A 24,356-nucleotide genomic window follows, 5' to 3' on the forward strand; every position below is an offset into this window, starting at 1 on the left:
AATACATTAATTATGAAAATTACTGCTATTTTAGGAAATAATTGAAGGAACTACCAAGTGCCTTATAATTTTTCAGTGTTTTATGATCACTATGGCAAATTCACTGGTTGTATGAAAGTAACTTTTAACTTGTTTTTAGTGGGAACAAAACATTTAACAAATTAAACCAATGGTTGAGTGCCTTCTGAATTGGATGTAAAGTTTTAAAAAAAATAACAAAATTCAAATTAAATTTCATTCTTGTACTCAAGGAGCTTTCATATTAGGACAAATATAAAACAGGATGTAATGATATGGTATTTGGTTCAGACTAAGTATTTAGAAATGTTAGGAGGGAAGAAATGCTCCATACTAAATTCTCAAAAAAGACAGTATAGATGAAGTGGCATTCCACTGGGCCTTAAAAAATTAATGGATCTTGGACTTGTGCTATGAGGGAAAGTTAGGAGGAAGCTCTGAAGACAAACAGCAAGGATTTAGAGGCAAGATAATTCAGTTTGTACTTTATAGGAACAGGATATGATTCAGGTTCACTGGATATAGTATTCATTTGGGAAGTTCTGGGAAATACAACTGGATTAGATTGTGGCAGACTTGGAGTGGCAAACCAGAGGCTTTGTTTAGAAATGCATTTTTCTAACCAGAAAATATTTATATATTTGTTCTCTAATCTTGCTTGTTATATCATCTCTTACATCTAAGTAGGATAGTATTTTGAATGCTAGAAAGAAAATTAAGTCTCTGTATAACAAAAAAAAAGACAATTTTCTTTAAAACAACAAACATTTATTTATTTTTGGCTGTACTGGGTCTTCGGTGCTCTGTGGGCTTTTCTCTGATTGCAGGGAGTGGGGCCTGCCCTCTAGTTGCAGTGCACAGACTTCTCATTGCAGTGGCTTCTCTTGTGTAGCATGGGCTCCTGGGTGCGGGCTTCAGTAATTGTGGCTCCTGGGCTCTCGAGCACAGGCTCAATAGTTGTGGTGCATGGGCTTAGTTGCTCTCAGGCATGTGGGATCTTCCTGGACCAGGGATCGAGGCGGATTCTTTACTACTGAGCCACCAGGGAAGCCTGACGTTTTCTAATTCTAATGAAACTTCTGTGTTTAAACCATATTGTTCCTTGGTAATAGAGTATTAAAAGTCTAGAAATATGAAAATCCGTTCTTAGAATAGTATGGTCTATTTGCTATAATACATTTTTTTTGGTAACACAAATTAACTTCTGTAACTGGTACCTATGGGATTGATGTCAGTATAATGGGGAAGTAGCATTTGTTTTAAAATCATCTTTCCCAGCATATTAATACTTCAAAGCAGTCAAGAACAAACTCTCTCATAGTTAAAGGGAAAGCCTTAGTAATTCAAGAAAATACTAGAAAAACACTGAAAGTTCTACAGAAGTAAAAAACGGTGGCTTCAAGAACAGTTCCACATTCCACAGGGGCAAGCATTCTGGTGAAGCAGTGAGTGTAGACAGAGAAGCTGTAAAGACATTTCTTTTTGCATTAAGAACTTTGGTGAAGAAGTCTATATCCTGGATTGTATTTTTAACTTCATTGAAATTCTGCTCTTCAGAACGCATATAACAAAGTAGGAAGCAGGAGCTCCAGGATTTAAAGAGGCTTCAAAGAATAGAAGATCATAATTCTAGGTGCAAATTTAAGTAGAGATTTAACTGTGCTAGTATTTTTGTAAGGACTTCTCGTTGTTTTAGTTAGGACTTTGATTACACTGACTTTGGGTAGTCTGCCTTTATTTTTATCCATGAACTCTGTTTTTTGTAGTAGCAGCTTTTCTAGAACTCCAGGCTGGTCACTTCACCATGTATATATCATATTATAGCAGAAAAGGCTCTGCCATGTTTTAAAAGCAGTAAATTAATAAAGGAATTGTTGCCCTGAATTTTCAGTTTAATTATCTGACAAAGCCTTGTGTGCTGTGGTTATTGAAATCCACCACAACTCTTGAAACTTATACATGGTGTTCTCCTTCACTCAATTTCAAGTTGAGAATGTTCCCATTCTAATTTTAAGGGAAATTTACATTTGAAATTTGTGCTAAATCAAGTATTTTTATGTAGTAAGTCAAAACACCTCTAAATGGACTCTGCTGTTTGACTATGCTTAGGTAGTGAATTTTTGTCCTTAAATGTTTTTGATCAGAAATTTGATCACAGAAATTTTGGTCAGACATAAACTTAACTTTTGAAAGATTGTCAGGATGTTTGTACCAGTTTATTAACATAGAAAATGCCCACTCACTCCTAAAACTCATTCTTTATTAGAGGAGTCCCGGTTCCAAATGGGCTTGATCTCTTCCTTTTCATAAAACAGAGTGTAGTCCTTTGATTTCATTTAGCTGTTGACTTTCTGAAGTATTCATTTCTGAAAGATTTTGAATAGAAATGTATTTAGCATTCCGTTCTTACTGACCAATACCAAGTACAGCCTATGTCTATTTTTGAACAAGTAAAACCAATGAACTTTAAAATAAGGCTCAGTTGGCATTGCTTTTATAGGGATAGAAATCCATACTTCAAAATTTTGTTGTTGATATGGTTTATTTAACCTCCATATATTTGTACATATTTTCATAAAAATGTGTTTGTGCTATTTGCTATTTAGCATTTTGGGGATCTTTTATTTTAAAATAAAAAATTTTTTTCATTACAGAAAGACCCAAATGGGACCAGTACTTTGCCAACTGAAAGTTCTCTTCTACAAGAAATTGAAGTACAGAATGAGGAAGTAGCAGCTTTTTGTCAATCCATTACAAAGTAAGACATTTTTCTTTATAAATTAAAGGTTATTCTTATTAAATAAGTTTTAAAAATTTAACTTCAAAACCAGCCTAGTGCTAATAATTCTAAAATTTTTAAATATTTTCTCTCTGTCGCTAAAACATCAAGACAGTTAATTGGTACGTTAACACAAACTACACTTGAACCTGTTAAGTTTCTGAGTGTTTAGAAGGAAAAATTAAGGTCAGTCAGTAGACTTCTGATACTGTATTACTGAGGGAAAATACGGCTTAAATATAGAAGTTTCTTTAGAATTAGAAAATGGCTTTTTTTGTTGTTACAAGGAGACTTAGTTTTGCTGTGAACCTTCTAGCATTCAAAATACTGTCCTATTTAGATGTAAAAAATGCTATAATAAGCAAGATTAGAGAAGCAAACATATTTTCTGAAGGTTAGAAAATTGCCTTTCTGAAATGTTCTTTTAATCTTAAATGTGTCCAGTGTTCTTCCTATATGAAGAAACTGAGACTTGGAGAAGTTACCTACTAAAGTTTACGTTACTTGGCTAGTCTGTAACAAACAGAGCCAGGTCTCCATTGCCTCCGTTCAGTGTGTTTTCTTTCCATTATATTACTATATTAGTCAGCACTTCTGTTATGAGTGCAAGAAACCCATTACTATGTTAGTCAGCACTTCTGTTATGAGTGCAAGAAACCCGTCTTAAACTAGCATAAATCAAGAAAGGTTATGTATGGATTCATAAACCCATATAGAAGAGGGACGGTGGGGCAGAGCTCAGTGACAGCAAGACCCAGGGACTCACGCACTGTAGTCGATGCCTCCTCTCTTTGGACTTTGCTTCCTCCCTTTTCTCCCCCTGCCCTTTCACCATGCTTGTTTACTTCTATTACAGATGGGGTTTTGAAGCCACTGATAGCTTAGACTTGGTATTCCAGTGGTCTTGCTGGCGGAAAGGAAAGAGTCCTTTCAGCCAGCACCAGATAGAAAAATCCCACGGAAGGAAAGAGTGGACAGCAAACATTGCAGCCAACAGGGTGAGATCTGTTATCAAAAGAAGGAAAAGTAGGTCACTCCTGGAAGATTTATTCTTTTTAAAAAAAAAATTTTATTTTGTACTGGAGTATAGCCAATTAACAAACAATGTTGTGATAGTTTCAAATGAACAGCAGAGGGACTCTGCCATATATATACATTCTCCTCCAAACTCCCCTCCCATCCAGGCTGCCACATAACATTGAACAGAGTTCCATGGGCTGTACAGTAGGTCCTTGTTGGTTATCCATTTTAAATATAGCACTGGGTACATGGCCATCCCAAGGTCTATCCTTTCCTCTCAACCTTCCCTTCTGGCAACTATAAGTTCATTCTCAGTCTGTGAGTCTGTTTCTGTTTTGTACCTAAGTTCATTTGTATTGTTTCTTTTTAGATTCCACATATAAGGGATGTCATATATTTCTCCTTTAACTTACTTCACTCAGTATGACGTCCATCCATGTTGCTGCAAATGGCATTATTTCATTCTTATTAATGGCTGAGTAATATTCTGTTGTATATATGTACCATATCTTCTTTAACCATCCCTCTGATGGACATTTAGATTGCTTCTGAGCGATTTATTTTGAATCCAGTATTTTCCCATTGTTTAAGCAAAGCAGAGTTTGGAGTTCCTAGATCATTTTTGAGTGTATTCATCATTTTTATTATAAGGGACTTATTAATATTAAACTAGACTTTCTAGACTATTGGTAATGTTTGATTACAGTTCTTTCTTTCCTATGTATCACTTTCTAACCAGCGTTCTTTTTTCTTCAGAATACCTTAAGGGAGAAAGAAGAATATCAGTAGAGTCACTGTTTATTTTCTGTGCAAAGGTTACTCTTAACTGGATTTTTTAAACTCACATTTTTCAGTAGACATTTGGTGACTTAGAATGCAAATTGCATGTATCAGAAATTACCTATGCCTTTATGCCACATATACATACCATTATGTGTGTGTGGTTAAGAATTTGGAAATAATCTTTTAATGGTTGAAATTAATCTGATAAATGTTCATCCAGTTTCTTTCATTTTCTCTCCACACAAGCCCTATTAGACTGTGTTGAGTGACTATTGCATTTAAGTTTTGCATGTTGAGAAATTAGGCTTTCTGTGATCTGCCTTTTTTTCCCTGCATTTGAATCTTATTGTTATTTATATAAATTCTGCCACTAAGCTGATCTTTTTTATTTACATGCATATGCACACACACAAACACAAATGACTTATGAATATTAAAACCTCAGATGAATTAGAATGTTATTTCTGTTAGAGTGGGATTGTAACAAATATTTCACAGAACTAAGAGGCAGAGGTGTTTTGAAGTTATGTTTTAGAAAATTCTCTGTTCCCCTCTTGACCTTGGAGATTGGAGTCACATATCACTTGAAGAAATTAATGGCACTTTCTATTTTTTCCAATATGCAGATTTTAAAAACAAGTATTTATACTCTTAGTTAACTCTCTATTTTTTTTGAAATCTCCTAAAATGATTATATTAATTCAGCTGTGATATTAGTGTGAGATTGTCATTATGGTATTTGTTTGTAGTTAAGCCTACTATAAATAGAATTTAGTGCCAGTTCTGGGCCTTGTTTTTTTGCTCCTGTGAAATTAGGGAGTTGGATTAGTGATCTCCAGGGTAGCTTTCAGTTTAAAGTTCTGTGAAATACTTTGATTCAGGACATTGCATTTTTTAAGTTTTTATTTCTTGTTTTTTTGACTTTCACACTCATCGTAATTGACAGAGCTTGCTGTATCTACCAGTTACTTAGGTCTCCAGAGAAAGTACTGAGAGGAATATTAGATACCAGTGGAAATTTTTCATGCTTCATTTCTGGTCTTCTAGGACAAGATGAGTATTACACTTTACACTTGTCATTCTGAGTAGCCTTTAGTTTCCTTTCTTCATTTATGGTTCCTATCTGATATTTATAATCTAAAAAGTGTCTTGAACCCAAGGAATCAAGGACTTCACCTCTGCATTTAGTTTATTTTATTCTAGATAATGCTGACTCAACTTTCTTATAAAGTAATATCAATTCAATTGAAAACCCTCACTTTTTTATTTGCCTTTTAAAACCCTCATTTTTATGTCTTCTGTCTTTCTGGTTTGGCTCTGTCTATATGTAACCTTAACTTAATAGCACATAGTATGAAATATACCATAAAGGATTTTGGTATTTGCATAAGGATAATTAATTTCCTGAGCTATAGAGCCACATTAAGCAAACAAAGCTGTTGCTTTGGTGATGATTGAGAAATGGACCCTGAATATTCATTGGAAGGACTGATATTAAAGCTCCAATATGTTGACCACCTGATGCAAACAGCTGTTTCATTGAAAAAGACGCTGATGCTGGGAAAAATAAGGGCAGGAGGAGAAGGGGGCAGCAGAGGATGAGATGGTTGGATGGCATCACCGACTCAATGGACATGAGTTTGAGTAAACTCCAGGAGACAGTGAAGAACAGGAAAGCCTGGTGTGCTGCAGTCCATGGGGTTGCAAAGAGTTGGACACAATTTAGCGACTGAACGGGGAAAATGGATGGTTTAAAGAAAATGAAAATTAGTATTAAAAAATGCTCTTTGTAGGTAATTACTTAAGAACATCAAACTACAATGTGTGGTTTAGAGTGTTCATAAAATACTTTATCTAGTCTGTTGCAATGGAGAAGGCAACGGCACCCCACTCCAGTACTCTCGCCTGGAGAATCCCATGGACAGAGGAGCCTGGAGGTCTACAGTCCATGGGATCGCTAGGAGTTGGACTCGACCAAGCGACTTCACTTTCACTTTTCCCTTTCATGCATTGGAGAAGGAAATGGCAACCCACTCCAGTGTTCTTGCCTGGAGAATCCCAGGGACGGGGAAGCCTGGTGGGCTGCCATCTATGGGGTCGCACAGTCAGACACGACTGAAGCGACTTAGCAGACTGACTATAGAAGCTGTGCATGAATACTTACACTTGCTGCCTCTTCAGAACCTTTCTTATTGTCAACTCAGACTATTTTATTCTGTTCCAATCACTTGATTATTTTAATCTCTACATGGAAGTGAATAGATAAAACTTACAGCATTCATTCTATTTACAGCCCTATGAAAAGAAGATGTGAGGATTGGAACTTGTCCTCTAACTTCCAGAAGAAAGTCAGTTAAAGGAAGTCCACAAGTTTAAAGAGGCATCAAATCCTCCTTTGTCTTCAGATAATAGAAGGGCTATCTGGAGATGAGCTGTACACCTGGCTCATATATTTAAACTATTTTGCTACTGTGAATACCAAGAATACTTCACAGACAATTTTCTGCCATTCCCTAAGTTTTAGTTTTATCCACTTTGAGGGAATAAAGCCCTCATAGCACAGTAAAAACCCATTGCCTATGTTTTTCCATCATGCTAAACAACCAAAATCAATATGTAAGAGAAAGGACATCAGAAGAAAAGATTTTTAAAAGACAACAAATTTTCTATCCTTCTGGCAATTACAGTTTAGGGCTATCACCTATATCATGGTTCATTAAAAACGTATCATTTTGTGAAATTATACTGCTTAACAAAAAATCAGAAACAGAAAAACTCATTTAATGTTGTATATCCATTGTGTGCTTGGTTAATGTTGGTAGCATTCTGTTGAAGTACTTAATCTCTTTTCTTGGATTCCTTTCATTTAAAAGGCAGACAGGAGTCCATTCATTGCATTTCTCCTGAGCTGCTCTAGAATTGGACAAAAACACAGAACTGAATGGCTGTAAGCATGCAAAGCCTTATTCAGGGTTCTCAAATGCAGCTTTCAAAAGAGAATTTAATTTCTTCTTTTTTTGTGACTAGATTGAAGACCAACTTTCCATATACCAATCACTGTACAAATCGGGGCTATTTGTTAAGTCCAGTCACAGTACAAAGAAACATATGTGGAGAAAATGCTAGCGTGAAGGTCTCCATTGAAATTGAAGGATTTCAGCTACCAGTTACCTTCACATGTGATGGTAGGTTCATAGTTCCCGAACCATCTTGTTTTGCTCTATGTTAATGTTATTCTTTTGATAAAGTGACTCGTTTATCATTAGTTTTGTGTGTGTGTGTTGTGTGTGTTTGTGTGTGTGTGTGTGTGTGTGTTAAAATACTTAATATGCATTAGTTATCCTTTTCCAGAAATTGGCATTCATATGGGTAGTTTTTTGGTATGGACACCACACTCCAGTACTCTTGCCTGGAAAACCCCATGGATGGAGGAGCCTGGTAGGCTGCAGTCCGTGGGGTCGCTGAGGGTCGGACACGACTGAGTGACTTCACTTTCACTTTTCACTTTCATGCATTGGAGAAGGAAATGGCAACCCACTCCAGTGATCTTGCCCAGAGAATCCCAGGGACAGCAGAGCCTGGTGGGCTGCTGTCTATGGGGTCGCACAGAGTCGGACACGACTAAAGCGACTTAGCAGCAGCAGCAGCAGTGAGAAAGTTTACCTTTATGCTACATATTTCTTTGAAAAGTGTTGAGTATCTTGGTTAATTAGTGGCTCTTGGCCAAAACCTGAAAGCATTAGCTAGAAAGGCTAATTATGTTCTTATTCCTTATATTCTAAAAGAAGACTTATTCTTTTTAAACATCCCTTAAATTTTGATTTAGGGAATCATTGAAGTATTGAGTAAGAATTAGTACTAAAATTGAAGGAAATAATGGTCCATAACTTCTTGATTGAAGTAAGCATTGATAAGCCTTGAGAGTAAGTGTTTTAATTTGTATCAAAGTTTTACTTGATATATCAAGATTTGATTCATTTAAAAAATATATCAAATGCCTATTGTTTGACTCTATAAATGTACGCATTTATAATGTACATCTCTGTTAAGAAATATAACCACATTATGGTAGAAGTGCTTTGTGTGTTTAAATGGTAACTGTTACAATACATATAAATGTGTTCAGAAATGTAGCTATTGTATTAGAGGTTTTATGGCTTTTTCTGTCAAGCTGTTGATTTTCATGAATTTTGAATATAGTCATTGTCTTCTAAAATAAGAGCTCTAAGTATAGAAATAGGTTACTTGTAATGGTTTGTAATCTTGGTATCCAGCTATTGCAAAGTATGGTAATTAAATAATAGGTCCTACTTGCTATATTTTTATTCTTTATTGGAAAATTTACCAGGCAAATGTCAGCTGTTTAAAATGGTGATTCTTTTTCCTTATAATTTGGTTTAAATAATTGCTTGCTGCTGCTGCTGCTAAGTCGCTTCAGTCGTGTCCAACTCTGTGCGACCCTAGATACGGCAGCCCACCAGGCTCCCCCGTCCCTGGGATTCTCCAGGCAAGAACACTGGAGTGGGTTGCCATTTCCTTCTCCAATGCATGAAAGTGAAAAGTGAAAGTGAAGTCACTCAGTCGTGCCCGACTCTTAGTGACCCCATGGACTGCAGCCTACCAGGCTTCTCCGTCCATGGGATTTTCCAGGCAAGAGTACTGGAGTGGGTTGCCATTGCCTTCTCCAATTGCTTGCTAGAAACTGCTAAATCTTATCCTCTTTGGAGGAGGCTGTAAAACAGAGGTGGCTTTCTTAGCTTAGATCTGCCCTGTCTAATATAATAACCACTAGCCACATGTGGGATTACTTGAAATATGGCTAATATAAATTGAGATGTTCTATAAGTATAAAATACACACTGGATTTCAAAGACTTAGTTTGAAAAGAGAATGTAAGATATCCTATTAGTAAATTTTAAATACCAGTTGCTATATATTGAAATGACATTTTAAATATATTAAATAAAACATATTATTGAAAATGGCTTCTTCTGTTTCTTTTTACTTTCTTCAATGTGACTACTAGAAAATTTTAAATTGTATATGTGTCCTGCATTATATTTTTCATATATAGTACTGTTTTAGACTGTGAGAAATAGTCTGAATAGGTATATACTTAGAGTTAAATGAGTAAAATGAAAATAATGACTAACTCTTTTACAGTGAGTTCTACTGTAGAAATCATTATAATGCAAGCCCTTTGTTGGGTACATGATGACTTGAATCAAGTAGATGTTGGCAGCTATGTTCTGAAAGTTTGTGGTCAAGAGGAAGTGCTACAGAAGTAAGTTTTTTCATTTAATTACTGAGCAACATTTTTGGAAATTTCATTTTAATGGATTAGATTAAAAAAATTTTCAAGTTAAATTTATAATCTAAAGCCACATTGGGTTCCAGTGAATTGATTTATTGGGTCAATTAACTTATATTGAGATATGCATTATCTGACACGATCTTGCCCTTAAGAAGCTGATAGTCTTAGATGGGAAGAATGGTGGGTAATTGGTTGACATATGAATTTAATTTTTTTTCTTTCTGCAGAGAGGCAATAGTTACTTCATTATGAACTCCATTTTCCTTTTGTGGCATGTAGTATATCTTTAGCCACAATGTTTCGCTGTGGTTTCTTTTTAGTTGCCTGAAAATATCATTATATGAATCTTTTTCTGAACCTACCAGAAATTCTCTGTCCCTGTCTTTTTCCCTTCTTTGTCTTCATCTTCTTTCTTCTTTGCTTTAACACTTCTCATGTAGAATTATTCCTCTATTTAAATGCTCATATTTGATTTAAAAATCTTTGTCATCCTCTTCAATTTCTGATGCATAAACAATTCATATTTACTCTCTATTATTTCTAATTTGAGGAGAATAATGTCGATGAATAACTAATATATTTTAACAGTAATCATTGTCTTGGAAGTCATGAACATATTCAAAACTGTCGAAAATGGGACACAGAGATTAAACTGCAACTTTTGACCTTCAGCGCAATGTGTCAAAATCTGGCCCGAACAGTAAGTGTATACCCTATACTGAATTGCGTTTGGTTGAATCTGAATAACATTGTTAATCAGCCAGTTTGCAGTTTATACCTTCTTTAAGAGATTTGGGTTTGACTGTGAGTGAGGAACTGTGAGTGATGGGGGGAAACTTTCAATCATGGAGGTTTAGGTAGCATAATACTCAGAGCTGGAAGCATGTGTGAAAATCAAAGTTTTATAAGAGTTTGACTTGTAATAGTTTTACCCAAGTTGCACAATGAAAACATCAGCATCAGTCAAGGAGAACTGAGGAAAAAAGATTTTGAATGCTAAATATGGATTGGGGGAGAAAAAGATACATATTGACATTTGCACCAAACTGAGGAAAATATATTATTTTTCACCACATGAAAACTAATTCTCTGTTCTAAAAGTATAGTACTTTATTTTGAGGTTAAAGCAAAATAGAATATAAGAATTTAGGCCATTTTATTTCTTGATGAATTTTAATATGTAAGGAGAGATAATCTTTCTTCATTTGGTAGAATTTGGGGAAGAAAAATATCTGTCATTTCTGCTTTCTCTTTTCTTTATTTTCCTCAGTTTTGCTCCTATGTTAAGTAGAGTTTATTTCACTTGGGTGAAAACTGTTTCACAAAATTCAGTACATTTTATCATATCATTAGTAACTTTTCTTTTCAGTTTCCTAAGGAGTGATGTTCTTGAGTACTTTGCATAGTAAGGGTTATCGTTGAAAAGACCAGAACCTCACTTATTGAGGGTGAGGTAGAAGGAAATTTGATTATCATTAGAAAATATAATGCAGAAATTTAGATGATCTCTTGTCATCTGGTTCCCACCTCACCTTCATTTGGCTGTCAGCCATCTTTAAAAGTGTTTTTAACTCTTCATTCTCTCTCAATAGAACAGAAGTGGTTTTCCTTTGAAAAAATTTACATATCAGAAAATAGACTTCAAAGTATTTATGTTTTTTCCACTTAAAAAACAGGTTTTTTAGAAGACAGTCACTTTTCTGAGTCAATTATAAATATTTAAAGCCTCAGTTCTGAAAAATCACTTTCTTTTCAAGAGTTTATCATATGCTTAACCCTGTTTAACTTGGCAGCAGAAAGACTAATGGATTTCATTATTTGATAAATGTTTGTATGTGTTTATTTAGGCGGAAGATGATGAAACACCTGTGGATTTAAACAAACACCTGCATCAAATAGAAAAACCTTATAAAGAAGTCATGACGAGGTGTGGCATCTGAAACATTAATTTCAGATTTTCAGACTTTACTTTTGGATGTGAATGCATTTATTTTAGTAAATAAAACAATCATTCTTGTATATAGTATCTTTCAGCCACAATAACTGTTCTTCATTTTAGACATCCTGTTGAAGAACTTTTAGATTTGTATCACAATCAAGTGGAGTTGGCTCTTCAAATTGAAGTAAGTTCTAATTTATATTTTGGCATGATGGTTTAAAGATTCTTTTCCCTGTATTCTCTTAAATACTATTGTTGAAATTGGATTAAATATTTTAGAAGGACTATTTAAACTATATTCTTGATGTTGCTATTTGAGAACTTGTTTTCTGATCCAACATATTAATAGAAATTTAGTACTTGGGTTACTTCAGCTTTATTACTAAGAGGAACCTTCAGTTCAATTCAAAAAGCATTTATTGAATGCTTGCTAGATGTGCTGGGGTTGTGAAAATGAATGACCTGAGCCCCACTTACCAGGAACTTAAACAGAGACTTAAATAGAATTTCAATATAGTAAATGTAGAATAGGGGTATGCATTGAGGTTTTTTGAGAGATCAAACAAGAGCACTTTTCCAGTCAACTTGAGAGTTCAAGGAAGAGGCCTCTAAGAAGGGTTGTTGCCAAGTCTTAAATGGTATGAGTTAGCTAGAAGATAGTTGGAAAGGGCATGTGAACAAAGGTATATAGGTGTGAAACATATGGGGAAGTATAAACACTTATCTAATACAGAGTATGAGGTGAAGATTGAAAGATGACATTGGAGATAGGCCAATATAAATTACCACCCTGTAATCCATATTATGTTTTCCTTTATTCTCCAGATCAGGGGGCCATATATAGTCCACTTCCAATTCTTGTAAATAAAAATTTGGCGGGGGCACAGCCACATCCATTTGTTTACATGTTTTCTATGACTGCATCTGTGCTCTAATACTAAAGTTGAGTAGTTGAGATAGAGACCATATGCCCTGCAAAGCCTAAACAAGTTACTATTTTCATTTTATAGGAAATGTTTGCTGACCCCTTCTGTAATCATTTAAGGTGTTATTTAAGGGTGTTTTAAGCTGAGGGTAGGAGGTAGAGTGGGATAGAGTAGTTGACTTGTTTAATCTTGATCTTTGAAGTCCCTCTGCCTAAAGGAAGTTAAATTTAGGGTTGCCAGGATTGGTCTCAGGGAGACTACTTAGGCAAGACTTTTTATAGTGGTCTAGGTAAAAGACAGGCTTCCCTGGTGGCTCAGTGGTAAAGAGTCCACCTGCCAATGCAGGAGATGTCGATTCAGTCCCTGGGTCAGGAAGATCCACTGGAGAAGGAAATGGCAACCCACTCCACTATTCTTGCCTGAGACATCCTATGGACACAGGAGCCTGGTGGGCTATAGTCCGTGGGGTCATGAAAGAGCTGGACATGACTTAGTGACTAAACAACAACAGCAGGTAATATATAATGAGTATGGTGACAGTAAAGAGAAGGGACTGATTAACGATATTTAGGAGATAAAATTGGTTAGATTTTGATAGATAATGAGATATAAGTGAAGAAATAGTGTAGGATGACTTCCAGATTTCTAGCTACTAGTATATATTTTTTATCAGTATATAATTATGTCAATTTATTTAATAGATATTTACTGAATTCTCTCTCAAGTCACTGTTGCAGGTGTTGAGCATATAACAGTGGATAAAAGAAACTGTAATCCTTGCCCTTTAGAGAATTTACATTCTAGTTAGAGGAAACAGAAGTTTAGTAATAAACTGGCAAGGTATATATCAGGTGGTAAGTGCTGTTAGAGAAAAATAAAGGGGGGAGGGTAATGTTGCAATTTCAAATACGATAATCAGAGAAGGGCTCATTGAGAAAATGAATTTGAGTAAATTACCAGAGAAGAGAGGAAGAAGCTACCTGGTTATCTGGGGAAAGGGTATGCCTGGTATATAGAAGGTCTGCCAGGCTAGACTAGAATGAGGAGAGGGGCAAGAGTAGAAACAAATCAGTGAGGAGAGAGAATGATGGCTTAGACCAGAGTGATAGTAAAAGTGATGAAAAGTTAATGCTAGGAAGATTTACCAATAGATTGGATGTGGAACATGAGAGAGAGAGATGAGTAACTTCAGAATTTTCTACCTGAGCATGTTGGAAGTTTGGAGTTGCCTTTAGTGAGAGGTAGTGTGAGATGAGTGCAATTGTGCGGTAGTTTGAGCATTCTTTGGCATTGCCTTTCTTTGGGATTGAAATGAAAACTGACCTTTTCCAGTGCTGTGGCCACTGCTGTGTTTTCCAGATTTGCTGGGATATTGAGTGCAGCACTTGCACAGCATCATCTTTCAGGATTACCCTAGGGGCTTCCCTAGTGGCTCAGACGTAAAGAATCCACCTAGAATGCAGGAGACCTGGGTTTGATCCCTGGGTTGGGAAGATCCCCTGGAGGAAGGATCATCTCCCTCTCCAGTACTCTCGGCTGGAGAATCCCATGGACAGAGGGACCTGGCAGGCTACGATCCATGGGATCGCAAAGAGTCAGACACAACTGAGCAACTAACACTTAAATCCCCTACCTAGGTTGATCATCACTTCAGATTCAGATGTCTGATACTTAACTTTTTATATAAATGTCTAACATCTCAGATTTAAGATGTATAAAACCATGTTTTTATTCTACCCTTTATATCTATTCGTCAGTCTTCCCCTTCTTAATAAAATGGCCGCTCTGTCCTTCCATTTGCTCAGGCCAAAACTTTGGAGTCATTTTTGATTTCCCAAGAAAAAGATAATTCACATCTCACATGCAGTTCCATTTCTGTCAACTTTACCTCAGAAATACATTCAGAATGTGACAACTCTCTCCACTACCAGGGCTATACTCCTAGTCAACTACAAGAGTTAACAGCGATTGCCTACTGGTCTTCCAACTTCTACCTGTCCTTCTATAGCCTGTCTTCAATAGGCAATCAAAATTATATTTTAAAAACAAATCACTAAATGCAGTGTGGTATCCTGGATTATATCATGGAAGAGGAGAAATACATTTGGAAACACTGGTATAATCTGAATAAAGCCTGCAGTTTAGGTAATAATAATGTAGTGAGTATTAATGTCTTAGTTTTGACAAATTTAACATGGTTATATAAGAAGTTACTTAACCAGTTTCCTTTAATGTTGAATGAGAACTCTCTGTACTATTCTTGTAAATCTAAAATTGTTCCAAAATAAAAAAAAATTATTTTTAAAAATGAATATAAGCACAGAAAGCAAATGTAAAATGAGAGAAAATCAAAGCCAAAAAATGGTTGTTTGAAAAGATTAATCAAATTTATAAACCCTTAAGAGTATTAAACCATGCCACTATTTTGTTTAATATCCTGTTTACCATCTCAGTGAAATTTAAATCTTAATTATGATTTCAAAGCCCTACACATTCTGAGCTCTCTCTGATGGCTTCCTACCTACCCCTTTCTTTAAATGTGTGTGTGTGTGTTTTCTTTTCCTTTTTCTTTTTTAAACTGGAATGGGGTTGCCATTTCTTCCTCCAGGGGATCTTCCCAACCCAGGGATCAAAGCTGCGTCACCTGGAATAGTGCTTTTTTAAAAATATATTTTATTTATTTGACTGCACCAGATCTTAGTTGCAGCATATTGCATGTTTTTTAGTTGAGGCAGGCAGGATCTAGTTCCCTCGCAGGAAATGAACCTAGACCCCCTGCATCCCTGCTTTGGAGCGTGATGTCTTAGCCTCTGGACCACCAGGAAAGTCCTTTCTACCCCTTTCTTCCTTTGTTCTAGTTGACCTGCAGGTATGCTTCCCAACTGGGACCCTTGTACTTGTTCCTTCTTTTAATGCTGTTTCTCCAGATACTTGGGTAACTTATTCTTTCAGTTCCTTAGGGTCTGTGCTCTGATGTCTAATAAGAGAGCTCTTCACTGACCATCTAATGGGAAATAGCAACTCTCTATCATATCTATTCCCCATATTTTGTATTGCTTTATTGAGATACAATTTATGGATCATAAAATTTATCCATTTAATGTGTACAATTCAATGATTATTTTAGCAGATGAATCAGTTCAGTTCAGTTCAGTTGCTCAGTCTTGTCCGACTCTTTGCGACCCCATGAATCGCAGCACGCCAGGCCTCCCTGCATCATCAATTGCCAGAGTTCACTCAAACTTACGTCCATCGAGTCGGTGATGCCATCCAGCCATCTTATCCTCTGTCATCCCCTTCACCTCCTGCCCCCAATCCCTCCCAGCATCAGGGTCTTTTCCAATGAGTCAACTCTTTACATGAGGTGGCCAAAGTATTGGAGTTTCAGCTTTAGCATCAGTCCTTCCAGTGAACACCCAGGACTGATCTCCTTTAGGATGTACTGGTTGGACCTCCTTGCAGTCCAGGGGACTCTCAAGATAGAGTTGTATAATTGTCATTACAGTGGTGTTTTAGAACATAAGTTTCCATGTGCTACTTTCCACTCATTCTCCCATTCCCATCCTCAGCCCCAGACAACTACTAACCTGGTTCCTATCTCAATAGATTTCCCTTTAATGGAGATTTCCTGTAAATGGAATCATACCCTGTGTAATCCTTTATATCTGATTTCTTTTACATATCATAGTGTTTTTTTTTAATTGGAGGATAATTGCTTTATAATGTTGTGTTAGTTTCTGCTGTACAACAATGTGAATCAGCTGAAAGTATACATATATCGTCTTCCTCATGAGCCTCCTTTCCCGTTCCATCCTACCCATCTAGGTCATCACGGAGCACCGAGCCAAACTCCTGTGTTATACAGCAGCTTCCCACTAGCTAACTGTTTTATACCTACCATACTGTCTTAAGCTTTGTTCATGTAGTGTGTATCCATTGTTTTGTTTTATTGCTGAATCCTTCTGTTGTTTGGCTGTACCATGTTTTATTTATCTAGTCACCAAGTAACTGACATTTTTAACTGTACTTTTTGCTTTTATTTTTTAAAACTATTTAATTTCTGGTTGCTTTGCTTGGGCTTTCTCTAGTCATGGTGAGTGGGGGCTACTCTCTAGTTCTGGTGCTTGGGCTTCTCATTGCAGTGGCTTCTCTTGTTTTGGGGTACAGGATCTAAGCACATGGGCTTCAGTAGCTGTGGCACGCTGGCTTAGTTGCTCTGTGGCATATGGAATTTTCCTGGACCAGGAAGATGAACTCGTGTCCCCTGCATTGGCAGGCAGATTCTTATCCACTGTACTACCAGAGAAGCCCCTATTTGCAGTTTTTGATTAATATGCATAATGTTGCTATAAACATTCATGTGTAAGTCTGTGTAGATGTATGTTTTAATTTCTCTTTAGGCAAGTTTATGGGAGAGATCAGGAAGTTGCAAAAGTTTTGATTCCTCCTTGTCTTAGTTTTCTAGGGATAAGATGTTAATTTATTTCACTAAAATGAAGCTAGATGTTTTGAGGTAAGGAATAATGGTTTAGCTTCATACTCTAAGGGAAATAGAAAATAAAGCTGACCAAGGGCTTGTAAATGTTAAGTGGCATGCAGATGCTGGCTGAAATCTGAGATGATTGGATCTTTAGGATTGTGAGCTATTCTGTAGATGTACGTGCTGCCTGGTAGAAGAAGTAGAGAAGTCTCCGAGCTCGGAAAATAGGTTTGGTCAGAATGAGAGTGTGTGGGCTGGAAGCAAAGGAGACTGTGATCAGAATATGATACTGTTAAGATTCTGATAGGGCACACAGTTTGGGGGTTGAAAATGTTGTGAATTTGCCACGTGAACAGTTAACTGAGGCTTCTTTTAGGGTATAGGATAGAAAGTCAGATAAATGTCCAGAGCAAAAATAAGGCAGATAGTAGAGGTAATACATGCCAGTAGCAAGGCAGATCAGTCAGTCACAGGCCAAGTCAGGCAACAGAAACTATAGTAGATTTTTGAACAGGGAAACTTAAAGAATTGTTAATTAGTAAAAGGTAGTTAATTACTATAAGGGATAAAAGAGGGCTAAAGCAGGAGTTGCATATTAATGCCAAATCTGGCCATTAATCCAGTTTTGTAAATAAAGTTTTATTGGAACACAGCCATGCTCACTAATTTATATATTAGAAAGTGAAAGTGAAGTCACTCAGTTGTGTCCAACTCTTTGTGACCCCATGGACTGTAGCCTACCAGGCTCCTCAGTCCATGGGATTTTCCAGGCAAGAATACTAGAGTGAGTTGCCATTTCCTTCTCCAGGAGATCTTCCCAACCCAGGAATTGAACCCAGGTCTCCCATATTGTAGGCAGATGTTTTACTGTCTGAGCCACCAGGGCCTCAATTTATATATTACCTATGTCTGTTTTCATGCCGAGTTGAATTGTGACAGACTGGCCTACAAAACCTAAAACATTTGTTCTCAGGTCTTAAAACAGTGCCAGCCTTGCTCTAAGAGGTCCAGAAGTAACAGGTGCCAGGTGCAAAGAAGCAGTCATCAAGTACAGGTTGAGGAACAGTGGAAAGTGAAGGAACTTTGAGGATTTATGACAGAGCCTCTTCCCCAACCCCAGGCTGAAATTCAGCCTCTTTGAAATGGGTATGGCTGTGTTGCCTATAGCAAAGAAACTTGTTAGTGCTCTCAGATGGGAAGAGCGTGGCCTGAGGGTGCAGCTGGAGCTGATCTTTGAGGACCACTGGGCTTCCACACTGAATTTTAAAACGGAGGACTGGAACCCTGATGAAAATATTTTCCTGCTGCTCTTGCCTTTGAGTGTCCTTTCACTGCTCTCTAGTCACAACACCTAACATTGTGCTAGCTGGCAAGGAGGATTGTTTATAAGGTCTAGTTCTAGAATTACAAAGTAGAGCAAAGGGTAGATTTGGAATTGGCACACAATAAATTGATAACTGCCACATAAAAGTGGTGGAGAATAGTATAGGAGAATGACATGAGCCTCAGAGGTTTTTGCATGAAAGTGGAAGAATAAAAGAAAGCAGAAGCACGAGCAAGCAAAAATGGAAGCCTTCAGGATCTGAGGACTGCAAGGTAATTAGGTGTTTGAGAAAATGAGGTGGTTTCATTTAAGCATGCACACAAAGAGAACATTGGGTGTAGCCAAATCTCAAAGCTGGAAAATTTTAAATTTTTAAGGGATTGTACAGTACTGAGTTTCAGTCCTTTCTAGCAGTACTTGGCATTTAAGTTTGGCATAAATATTTTATGAATTAATTCATTATATAAAAATGTGTCTTAATGAGATGTACTCTAAAACAGTGATGGGGTAGTGAAGAAGTATTTTTAAATCATCCTCATCATGTAAGTTATTTTATAATGTATTTGTACATGTACTTTAGATTCACGGTAAAAAGGACTGTGGTTGAATAGTAAGGAAGGATTGTGCTCACAAGTGTTTTCATCATATAAAACTTAGAAAGTGAATGTTGTATAGATTTAAATGTCGCTGAAAAGTTGGCTCACTTTTAGTAACTGTTGCCCTGTGTTATTTGTGACCAGTCTTATTAGAGATTGGTCACAAGTTAATTGGTCTGTGTGTGGGTTTTTTTTTTTTTTTTTGTCTCTGGTTTTTGATACCAAAATTATGCAGGAGAGCGAGAATAGTTTTTAGTGTGTTTTTAGTGTGGAAATTATTCCCAAATGAAAATTAAAAAGATGACTCAAGTTTTTTAATGATTTCAGAATTTGTTAGTAATTTATTACTTTTGCTCCTGACTCTAATAAGAAATTAAAAGGGATTTGCATGTGAATAATTATATCAGGCAAAGTGAAAATTAACCAGGCCTGCTTTTCCTACTTCAAAGTAAAGTATGTAATTGGCACTTCCCTGACAGTTCAGTGGTTAAGACTCAGTGCTTCCACTGTAGGGGTGTGGGATCCCTGGTGGGGTCAGGGGGTGAAAACAAAGTAAATTATGTAATTAAAAAGCTATCTTGTTTCTTTTCTTTTTCATCATAAAAGCGTAAAGGATACCTGTTCTTAGGCACATCTAAAATGTTTGCTTTTTCCCTCATCCCTAAAATTGATCCTTAAAATTCCACATATTTATGTTTATATTACTTTTTATTTTTAAAGAATCAGCACAGAGCAGTAGATCAAGTAATTAAAGCTGTAAGAAAAATCTGTGGTGCTTTAGATGGCGTGGAGACTCTTGCCATTACAGAATCGGTAAAGAAGCTGAAGAGGGCAGTAAATCTTCCAAGGAGTAGAAGTGCTGAAGTGAGTATTTTTTAGTCGTTAGCATTTTATCACATGCAAATATGTACATAAGTGAGCATCTGTCATTTAAACTGGGAGATTTTTGCTTCTGCTAGACAAAATGTTACCATTTTAACTCTAGCTTTTACTTTTGAGCTGATTTGGTCACTTATTTGGTAAGGTGAGGGAATTTCCAAGAGGAGATGGACTGCCTTGAAGAATTTTGTGAGAGTTGACATTGAATAAATGGATATCCAGCTGAACTTTTTGTGTGTAGAGGAGAAACTCTGGCAAAAATGAGTTGGTCGAAGATTTTAAGGTAATACTGCCCTTGAAGGAGCTGGATATTAATAGCTAACATTTCTCCCTCTGGATGAAAATGTCCATGGTTGTCAATGGGGAAGTTCTGCTTTGGAGTAAACCTCCTTCCTATTGGAAAGACCCAGAAGTCTCCGTAATAGTGACTTAAATTGCCTCAGAAGCAACCAGATTAGGAGCCCTCACTTGATATCATACTGTTGTATTTAGTAAAAGTCCTCCCTGTGGTATTTTCCACTGGGATTTAATTAACTGTTCAGAGGGATGTTCATAGCTCTGATTGGAAGGATGAAAGAAGGATCACAAGACATGATAACTTTCAAGAAAGGAAAAGTTATGTTGATGGTATGTTCTTCAACAAATGTCTGGGAAATAACTCAATCCATTTATTGTCTCAAAGACCCTATCCATATGGTATACAGAAATTTGAGTCTCTCGTGTTTTGTTAGTTTGTTCTTATTATGTGCTTGTTTTTTAGAAATTAAAAAACATCTGAAATCATTTGGAGGCAATAAAATGCCATGGTCTGGGATTTCCCCAGTGGTCCAGTGGTTAAAGAATCAGTCCTGCAATTCAGGGGACATAGGTTCAGTCCCTGGTTGGGGAACTAAGATCCCACATGCTGTGGAGCAGCTAAGCCTGCCAGCCACAGCTACTGAGCCCAGGTGCTCTGGAACCCATGTGACACAACTTTAGAGAGTCCATGTGTTGCAACAAAAGATGCCACATGTTGCAACAAAGATCCTGCATGCTGAAACTAAGACCTGATGCAGGCAAATAAATAAATAAGTATTTCTTTAAAAAAAAAAATAAATGCCATGGTCCTAATGCTGTCTGAGGCTTCTATTCATTATATTCATTTGCTGGGTAAATGAGCAGAGAGTAGGAGATAAACTCAGTTCAAATAATTATAAGGGCTTTTTTGAGACACTAAATGGTAATAAGTAGATTTCTAGTTTCTTTAAGGATATGCTTATGCTAATCATAGAGCAAGTAATGGAAAATAAAATACTGTATTAATATATTTAGCACATTTGAGTTTCAAATATTAATTACCAAAAAATGATTTGATGAGGCAGATTTTGCTGAGTTTATTTTGTAGTACTTTTCATTTATTGCATGGTTTTCTTGATATTGAAAGTATCTTTTTATTTGGTTTGGGACATTCACTTTCTTTTTGCATTCTTTTTTATTGTTTTATTAATTCTTCAGACACTTGGAAAGTTTCTCCAGTGAAGGATTTCTTTGATATAGAGTTTAATAAGTGTATTGAAATTAAAAGTAAACATTTTATATTCCATCATGGGTGATTTTCTGACTAATCTGTATGTGTATAAGCAGGCAACTTCACTGTCTGGAGGAGGAGACATTAACAGGAGTTCAAGTAGGGGTATGTATTTAAGTTCCTTACATTTTAGGAGTAATTGTTGCTTTTACAGAGAATTATATTAACAATTTCTTTAAATCTAGGCTCACTGAATCCTGAAAATCCTTTTCAAGTAAGCGTGGACCAGTTAACTGCGGCAATTTATGATCTTCTCAGACTCCATGCAAATTCTGGTAGAGGTTCTGTAGATTGTGCCCAAAGTAACGGGAACATTAAGGAAGCATGGACTACAACAGAACAGCTCCAGTTTACAATTTTTGCTGCTCATGGTATTTCAAGTAACTGGGTATCAAAGTAAGTAGCTATTTAGAAGAAGATATGTACAACTTTACCTGGAGGCTAATATAACCTTGTAAAACATCAGCATCCACTGTTACCTTGGTCTTTAAATGGATACTTGATCCACCAAATACCTTTGTGTTTTTCCTAAGAATTACAAAGATGTTTGATGCTGTTAGTAAATATTATTATCACTCTCACTACATGCAGAAAAAGCAGGAAAATATATTTAAACTAACAAGGGCAAATGTTAATAAATTAGTTAATTTATGACTGCTGTTTCTGGCTTGCCTTTAGAACCAGGGTAGTGGGACTAGACTTTTTTAGCACATTTATTTTTCCTCTTTAGTAGTTTTTACAGTTTACTCTTGTTAGACTTTGAAGTCTACAAGAGCATATTTCTTTTGTTGAATTTTTAATATGGGTTTTTCTTTTTTGATTTTTTTTTTTTTTTTTTGTCAGTACCAAAAAGTTTACCACCTTCAGCTTATCTGGAAATGACTAGTATAAACTGAAAAGTCCAAATTGGATATATTTAATGAAATAATTTTTTTTTTTGAAATAATTTTTATAATAGTTTAATGCTATAAAAGACAAGTTGTTGCTGTTGTTCAGTTGCTAAGTTATCTCTGACTCTTCTCGACTGCATGGACTGCAGCATGTTAGGCTTCCTTATCCTTCAGTATCTCCTGGAGTTTTCTCAGATTCATGTCCATCGAGTCAATGACACTATCTAATCTTCTCATCCTCTGCCGCCCTCTCCTCCTTTTGCCTTCAATCTTTGCCAGCATCAGGGTTTTTTCCAGTGAGTCAGCTCTTTGCACCTGATGGCCAAAATATTGGAGCTTCAGCTTCAACATTAGTCCTTCCAATGAATATTCAGGGTTAATTTCCTTTAGGATTGACTGGTTTGATCTCCTTGCTGTCCAAGGGACCCTCAAGAGTCTTCTCCGGCACCATAATTCAAAGGCATCAGTTCTTCAGCACTCAGCCTTTATGGTCCAATTCTCAACATCCGTACATGATTACTACTGCTACTACTACCAGCCTAGTTATGAGATACCAAATGTAAATTCTGCTTTAGAACATAAACTGAACATTAGATACTATATAATATAATGACTTGAAAATGGTATATTAATTCAGTCAGTAAATATTTACTGAATACCATCTGTGGGCAGTGTTCTTTGTACTAGGGACTCAGCAGTTAAAAGGCAGCGAAAAATCTTTGCCCTCTTGGAACTTGCATTTTGATGGGTACTATTGCTGTCTTAAGGTATTTCATTCTTTTAAATAGTTACAGGGATAATATTATCCACATTCTTCATACAAAAACATGTATATACACAAATTTAGGGACACTAATGAGAACAAATACTCAGCAGAAGACAATGCAGTGATAATTAAAATGAATTTTTTTTTTTCCCCCTGTGCTGTACAGCTTTTGGGAACTCAGTTCCCAGACCAGGCAGTGGTAATGAAAGCCCGTATTTGAAACTACTAGGCAGTGGTAATGAAAGCCTGTATTTGAAACTACTAGGCCACCAGGGAACTCCCAGTACAATGCTGATTTTAAAAGAGGTTGAAAAAAGCAATCAGATAGCTATGTGAACCAGTGAGATTAGATTTGAAATATATTTTGAATGATAAACAGATTGTATGAACAAAATGTTTAATGGGTAAGCCTAGCAGTAAGTTAGAATACTAGTAGAATACAGTTTTATTGAACCCGAAACTCCCTACAAGATTGCCTGACTATATATTACCCAGGTCTGTAATTGTGGCAGTTAGGGACTAAATCATTGCTTTCCCATGAAAGATTACAGTAGCATCTGTCCCTATGGATGGTGCTGCTGCTGCTAAGTCGTGTCAGTCGTGTCCGACTCTATGCGACCCACAGGCGGCAGCCCACCAGGCTCCTCTGTCCCTGGGATTCTCCAGGCAAGAATACTGTAGTGGGTTGCCATTTCCTTCTCCCCATGGATGGAGCCCTCCTAATCAGGAAGATCAGCTCAGTGTAGCTCAGGCCCATGCACCATTAATATGGTAAACGGACTCTACTTCAGTGGCTCACCAAAGGAAAATGGCACCTAGGGAACATAAATGCTTATACTGTTACTTCCTAGAATGAATATACCTAGAAATGAGGAATTATTCAGTGTCATTTAACTAAAATTTAATGCTGGTAACTAACTGTTACCAAATTGAGATAAATTCTCCAGTTGGTATCAATATGGTTCCTTTAGACTGACACCTAGGAATATATGTTCCCTTCTGTATTCCCTCTGCTCTGCCTCTATTTTTGTAGGATTTGCAATAGTTAAATTTTAGATGTTTTTCCAAAAATTCA

At 36.5% G+C, this 24,356-nt stretch overlaps 1 protein-coding gene across 1 annotated transcript in view; it reads left to right on the forward strand.

Moving 5' to 3' along the window:
• PIK3C2A (phosphatidylinositol-4-phosphate 3-kinase catalytic subunit type 2 alpha) overlaps positions 1 to 24,356 on the forward strand; it is a 107,362-nt gene that overhangs the window by 47,288 nt on the left and 35,718 nt on the right. The window contains exons 3-11 of the mRNA XM_070803587.1: positions 2,673 to 2,776; positions 7,628 to 7,785; positions 9,764 to 9,884; positions 10,503 to 10,614; positions 11,762 to 11,841; positions 11,974 to 12,037; positions 19,900 to 20,043; positions 21,682 to 21,730; positions 21,811 to 22,021. Coding sequence (XP_070659688.1) covers positions 2,673 to 2,776; positions 7,628 to 7,785; positions 9,764 to 9,884; positions 10,503 to 10,614; positions 11,762 to 11,841; positions 11,974 to 12,037; positions 19,900 to 20,043; positions 21,682 to 21,730; positions 21,811 to 22,021 — 1,043 coding nt within the window. The remainder of the gene's footprint in view (positions 1 to 2,672; positions 2,777 to 7,627; positions 7,786 to 9,763; positions 9,885 to 10,502; positions 10,615 to 11,761; positions 11,842 to 11,973; positions 12,038 to 19,899; positions 20,044 to 21,681; positions 21,731 to 21,810; positions 22,022 to 24,356) is intronic.

The sequence above is a fragment of the Bos indicus genome, chromosome 15, assembly GCF_029378745.1.
Source record: "Bos indicus isolate NIAB-ARS_2022 breed Sahiwal x Tharparkar chromosome 15, NIAB-ARS_B.indTharparkar_mat_pri_1.0, whole genome shotgun sequence".
Taxonomy (NCBI): Eukaryota; Metazoa; Chordata; class Mammalia; order Artiodactyla; family Bovidae; genus Bos; species Bos indicus.